Here is a 6,867-nt window from a genome sequence, read left to right on the forward strand (position 1 = left end):
TGGCATAATTGATTTTGCCATGTGGCATTTTTTTGCCATGTGGCATAATTGATTTTGCCATGTGGCATTTTTTTGCCATGTGGCATAATTGATTTTGCCATGTGGCATTTTTTGCCATGTGGCAAAATTGATTTTGTGATGAGGCAAAATTGATTTTGCCATGTGGCAAAATGGATTTTGCCATGTGGCATTTTTTTTGCCATGAGGCAAAATGGATTTTGCCATGTGGCAATGGGAATATTTGTTTGAACCATTTGTTAAAAGCATTGTTAAAAAAAAAAAAAAAAGTTAGCATTTTATGGCTTTTAAGATAGCCAACTTTTGCTATGTAAGTTAGCCAATTCTTTTGTTGTACTTAGATCTGCATTTTTAATTTTTTTTTTAATCCTGTTTGAGGCTCAGTTCAGGTGTTTTAATTTTTTATTTTCCTTATCCGATGACTCGATTATTCGAACTAACTAGTTCATCGATTAATCCACTACTGAAATAATCGATAACTCCAGCTCTAGTTGTTTAGATGAATGAATGATTTTTTTGTTTTTTGTTTTCCCCCAAGGTGTTTGGCACCCTGGAGGCGGCCAAAGAGAAGTACAGCATCGAGGATTACTGCGTCAGCCAAATTTCACTGGAGCAGGTTTTCCTCAGCTTCGCTCAGTTCCAACACTGCACGGAAAGGCGGAGGAAGTAAGGCCTTTCATCTATTTGTCCTTTCCCCTACTGCGAGCGGTCCGGATGGACTTGACACGCCACTCTTGCGTAACAAGACTTTTATTTCATTTTTTTTTTTTTTTTTTTTTTAATAAGGTCAAAGGCAATGATGTCATACATTGCTGAAAACTTGCGTCCAATTGTGTTTTTGCGTCCGTGTGTGTGTGTTATTATTTAAAATCTTATTTTAAGATTGTTTTAAAAGACTTGCGGGAGGGAAAACAAACCACTCTTTGATACGTTAATGATTGTCGCACACCTTAAAGCCTTATCTAACCAATGAGGGTTATTTCTTCTTTGTTATTTTATTGCCTTTTCTTGTTTTCTTCCCAAGCCTCCTTTGGCTGCCAGGTGCAAAAAACATGTGATATGTTCATGGTTCACAAAAGTAAGTCAGAGGGCAGAGTCTTTCCCGCTTTGTTTTGCACGCCCGACTCGCTCTTTTAACCTGTCGCTTGCCATTGACGGCGATCTTAAGTCCAAACTGTTTAAAGACGAAACGTCAACCCGTTTTATCGGCGTATCATCCGTTCATTCCGTGTTTTAGAATCCAGAATGCCTATTTTTCGCTGTTTTGAAATTAAAAATACAATATGAGCAACTGGAATGATCGTGGTATTTTTCTTTGGTTTATATCAATGTGTTGTTCTCAAGAGCTGCAAAGTTTTGCTGTTTAAGCCTATCCATAGACTTCATAAGGTATTGACGGGACACGGGGCCGATAAATAGGGGGCCTGCATTGTTGGCGAAGCTGACCAAGTGGAATTACGGACGAAAGAGCTTTTTCCGTTGAAAATTCTTGGGAATAAATGCTTAAATCCCTGAATTCTGTTTAAATATGGACGTAAAACCAAGTCCCAATTATTGGTTAAAAGCAACAAAAAAACAAAAACGTGCAGTTAGCATTTATTTTACATAAAAGTAAAATCTAGTAATCAGTCATCAAGTACAATCTGTTAGTGGCTGTAGCTAGCGGCCGTCTGATGTAAACAGAGCTTTTCTGGTGAAAATTCCTGTGAATAAATGCTTCAATCCCTGAATTCTTTATAGACATGGACGTAAAACAGTCCTGATTCTTGGTTAAAAGCAAAAAAAAAAATGTGCAGTTAGCATTTATTTTACATAAATATGTCAAAGTACAATGCCAGTCTGTTAGTAAATGTAGCTAGCAGCTGCCTTTTGTAAACAGAGCTTTTCCGGTGAAAATTCTTGTTAATGAATGCTTAAATGCCCGAATTATTTATAGATATGGACGTAAAACAGTCCCAATTCTTGGTTAAAAGCAAAAAAATGTGCAGATAGCATTTATTTTACGTAAATATGTCAAAGTACACTGCTAATCTGTTAGTGGATGTAGCTAGCGGCTGTCTGATGTAAACAGAGCTTTTCTGGTGAAAAATTCTGTGAATAAATTCTTAAATCCCCGAATTCTTTATAGATATGGACGTAAAACAGACCCGGTTCTTAGATAAAAGCAAAAGCAAAAAAACATGCAGTTAGCATTTATTTTACATAAATATGCCAAAGTACAATGCTAGTCTGTTAGTCAATGTAGCTAGCGGCCACCTTTTGGAAACAGAGCTTTTCCGTTGAAAATTCTTGTGAATTAATGCTTAAATCCCCAAATTATTTATTGATATGGATGTAAAGCAGTCCCGATTCTCGGTTAAAAGCACAACAACATCAAAAACAGCGCAGATAGCATTTATTTTACGTAAATATGTCAAAGTACAATGCTAGTCTGTTAGTAAATGTAGCTTGCGGCCGCCTTTTGGAAACAGAGCTTTTTCAGTGAACATTCTTGTGGATAGATGCTTAACCTTTTTTTGCCAAATGTATCACATTTGATACACCTAAAATTTAATGATTTTGAGAGTAATTCAGAATTTTGACATTTTTTTGAAAAAAAAAAAAAAATGATGGATGCAAGTCAACACATGCATCTGCAGGTTCCACGAGAAAAAATAAATCATGATTTAGCTCGGGTTATAGATATTCGAGCACTTATTACAGAAATTCATTTTGACATTTCTTTTTACAAATTTGAAAAAAAAAGGTTTCATTAGGACCTTATTTTTCAAATTTTGGGGTTCTCTGATAATTGCTTCATGTTGCAGGTCTTTAAGGGTTAAATCCCTGAATTCTTGGTTAAAAGCAACAACAACAAAAAACAACATGCAGGTAGCATTTGTTTTACGTAAATACCGTATTTGCCCGAATATAAGACTCTTTTTTGCATTGAAATAAGACTGAAAAAGTGGGGGTTGTCTTATATTCGCGGTCTAGACATTATACCCATTCACGACGCTAGATGGCGCCAGATATCATTGAAGCGATGTTCTGTCATGACAGATCTCAGCTTCTCTCAAGTTTAACCAGTTTGCATTATTTTATTGCAATGTTTTTTCTTATTCAGATTTGTTTCAAGACTACAGTTACAGTTAGAATTCACTTTGATGGTTAATGCAGTTATTGCAATTTTGTTGTTTTATCACAATAGATTGGTTTATTTACATTTCAAAAACCAGAAGCCATTCATTTACGAATGTGATTGCACTTTAGTTTACATATTCAAATGTTCAGATATTAAGATTTGAATGAGGCAAAATAACATGCTTTTTCTCTCAAATATATTGTTATAATCATTTGTTTCGGATGTACTGTAATTATTTCTGTATAAAAATTAATTTGGTGTTCAAAAAGTCTTTTTTTTTTAAAGTTGAGTCTTGAAAAAGAGGGGGTCGTCTTATAATCAGGGCCATCTTATATTCGGGCCAATACGGTATGTCGAAGTACAATGCTAGTCTGTCAGTCAGTGTGGCGACCGCCATATGTATTAAGAGCTTTTTAGGTAAAAATTCTTGTGAATAAATGCTTAAATCCCTGAATTCTTTATAGATATGGATGTAAAACAGTCTTGATTCTTGGTTTAAAAGCAACAACAACAAAAAACGCACAGTCAGCATTTATTTTACGTAAATATGTCGAAGTACAATGCTAGTAGTCTGTTAGTGAATGTAGCTAGCGGCCGCCTGATGTAAACAGAGCTTTTCCGGTGAAAATTCTTTTGAATAAATGCTTAAATCCCCGAATTCTTCATAGATATGGACATAAAACAGTCTCGATTCTTGGTTAAAAGCAAAAAAAAAAACTGCAGTTAGCATTTATTTTATGTAAATATGTCAAAGAATGATGCTAGTCCGTAGCGGTTAATTTCTCCCATTGATGTTTTTCCACAACGTTTCAAAATGCATGCATGGTACAAAAAATATAATAATTACCTTAAATCCTCAAACAAATCACTCCTGAGACAATCCTTCCTGTCTGTATGCGGTACAGCTTTCGTACTTTTCCAACAGAAATCCAGCGTTAGATTACTGCATGCGTGTTTGTGAATAGCTCCTCTTGATGTGGGCAACCCCCTACTTGAACGCGAGGCGCAGTGCATGACCGATCTGACCCGTCAATACCATTATGAAGTCTATGGCCTATCTCAAATTTAGATGCCTTTAGCTTCTTACGGAACCGCCAACAAAGCCTTCTTTGCGCTTCTAAATAGATGTAAATATTCCTAATCTGTAGGAATTGTTGTAGTCTGGTAGCTGACACTTAATATCATCTGTGGTTGAATGTATATTTAACGAGCAAAAAAAGAAAAAATAAGCCGCATGAGACACTTTTGCAGAGCTTTCCTAAGGTTGGACATTCCTCAAAGAAAAAAAACATCACCTCATTTAAAAAAAGTTTTTTTAATGATTGTATTTTGCACACGTCACGGCTTCTACGTACGACTTGAATGAAAAGTGCTTATTCGTCAACAAAGAGGGTGGCGCCGCTGAAGATGATGATATGCTGTATGTTATTTCATAAGGGACATTTTAACTGTACTGAACTCATCTTGATTGTGTATGTATGTACTGTCATCTTTCTTTTTACATTAAATAACGCTCTATGCAAATGAAGGCTCTATTTTTTTTTTTTTTTTTACTTCATTATCTGCCATTGACATCGCTCGACTTCCAATCCATCCAAACGAACGTTCACTCGTCCATCCCAATTAAATTGGATTGGACGTCTAGCATTTTAGTTATCTTTCCCAGAACCATAAATACAAAAAATATGGCAAAAAATGTCTACTTTTTAATACACATTTGAACTAGAGTTGTCCGATATTTTTTTGTAGCCGATAAAATTATATCAGATAATATCAGCATCGGTTTTGGGCATACACGGAGTTTAAGGGGAAGCCTGGTGGCTGAAAAGTGTCATTGCATGTAATTGACTTTCCTATTAAGGATTTTAAAATGAAGAGTTTTCCGGTACAATATTGTCAATATAAGTTGTAAAGCAATAAAACAAACAACAAAAAGGAATGAAATTAACAAAAATATTTTTAGGATGGGTCAAAATTATTTTAACATTTTAACAGATCATGTGACTAGCACCTTAGACGGTCATTTGCTTTGGTTAGCCAAAACCACCTGAGGACCCAAGAGGCAAGATGGATATACGTCATTTTTTTCCCACCTAAGCTTTCAAAAGCAACAACTACTGAGCAAGAACCAAGGATTGAAGATGTGGACAATGAAACGCCGCCAAAACCTTGAGCAGAGTTTCAATTTGCCCCACTAAAGACAATATCATAAATGTTCTTGTAAGTTAATTTTATTGCTGACACTGTGTTTACACAGCAACTAATTGAATCCCCTCTAACTTGAAGATTAAGCCTTATGTCAAAAATTCTGAACTTCCCCTTTAAGTTAAAATGAGTTTGTCAGGAGTAGACCATAAGCGGATTTTAAGGGGGGCCAGGCCCCCGTGGTGTCTGAAGAGTGTCATTGCATGTAATTGACTTTCCTATGTATATAAAAGTTGTAAAGCAATAAAACTGCAACAAAAATGAATGAAATGAACGAAAAATATATTTTTATAATGAGTCAAAATTATTTTTTCATGTGACTAGCAATTTAGATGGTCATTTGCTTTGCGTATAATTTTCAACAACAAAAAAACTGGGGCGGGCAATTTTATTTTTCAAATGATTTTTTTGTTCTTTGATTGAAAGTTTTTTTTTTTTTTTTTTTTTTTAATTGAAGTAAAAAATTTTTGGGATTGAATGATTTAGACACACATGTCCTAATCATGATATGGCCCAAACACAAAAAGGATTGCTTCAATCAAAGAAAAATTTTCAATGAAAAATTAAGTGTTCAAATGCAAATTTTTCAATCTCCAATATTTTTTCGTATTCAAAAACTTTTTCTTTGATTTAAAGTATTTTGAATTTTTTTTATTTATTTATTATTATTAAAGCAACATTTTTTTGGGATTGAATGATTTAGACACACATGTCCTCATCATGATATGGCCCAAACACAAAAAGGATTGCTTCAATAAAAGCAAACTGTTTCAATGAAAATGAAGTGTTCAAATGCAAATTTTTCAATCTCCAATATTTTTTCGCATTCAAAAACTTTTTCTAGGATTGAAATTTTTCTTTTTTTGACTGAAGTGATTTTCTTTTTGAAAATCTCTTTTAGAAGCAACTTATTTTTTGACTGAATGATAAAAACAAAAATGTCCTAGCCAAAATGTGGCCCAAAAACAAATCAACTTTACTTCAATCAGAAAAGTTGCTTCAATCAAATTAAAAAAAAAAGTTGAATTTAATAAAAAAAAATATAAGAAAAATAGCTTTCACATGCATTTTTGGGGGGAGTTTCAAATGTATTTTTGCATTCGAACACATTTTTTTGATTGAATAATTTTATTTTATATATTAATTTTATTTTTGGTTGAACACAAATCTACTTCCATATGGCTCCGCCCAGGGGATACAATTTTTGACTGAGGTAACTACATTGGCACGACACCGGCGGGTGTACCATATTCAATGGCTGACGATCTTGCTGAAAAGTAGCAGCCTGATTCAAAATTCCCCTCAAGAATGATGGGAAAAAACACTCATTGTCAACTTATCATTATAAATATTTTACGAAGTTAATTTTATTGATGACACTGTGTTTCGGGGTCATCCCCCCTGCCCCAAAAGTCAAACTCCGCCTATGGAGTAGACGTCCATTCCATCCAGTTTCAAATGGATTGGACGTCCTTCCCTGTCAACGGCAGCTCATGATTCAAAGGCTGCAATTCATGATC

The 6,867-nt window shown here is 34.5% G+C and overlaps 1 protein-coding gene across 2 annotated transcripts in view; it reads left to right on the forward strand.

Annotated features, from left to right (window-relative positions):
- abca3b (ATP-binding cassette, sub-family A (ABC1), member 3b) overlaps positions 1 to 2,882 on the forward strand; it is a 70,364-nt gene extending 67,482 nt beyond the window's left edge. For both annotated transcript variants that reach the window (XM_057817574.1, XM_057817575.1), the window contains exon 31: positions 557 to 2,882. In XM_057817574.1, coding sequence (XP_057673557.1) covers positions 557 to 688 — 132 coding nt within the window. In that variant the 3' untranslated portion in view covers positions 689 to 2,882. The remainder of the gene's footprint in view (positions 1 to 556) is intronic.
- Positions 2,883 to 6,867: the final 3,985 nt, after the last annotated feature.

The sequence above is a fragment of the Corythoichthys intestinalis genome, chromosome 16 (genome assembly GCF_030265065.1).
Source record: "Corythoichthys intestinalis isolate RoL2023-P3 chromosome 16, ASM3026506v1, whole genome shotgun sequence".
NCBI lineage: Eukaryota > Metazoa > Chordata > Actinopteri > Syngnathiformes > Syngnathidae > Corythoichthys > Corythoichthys intestinalis.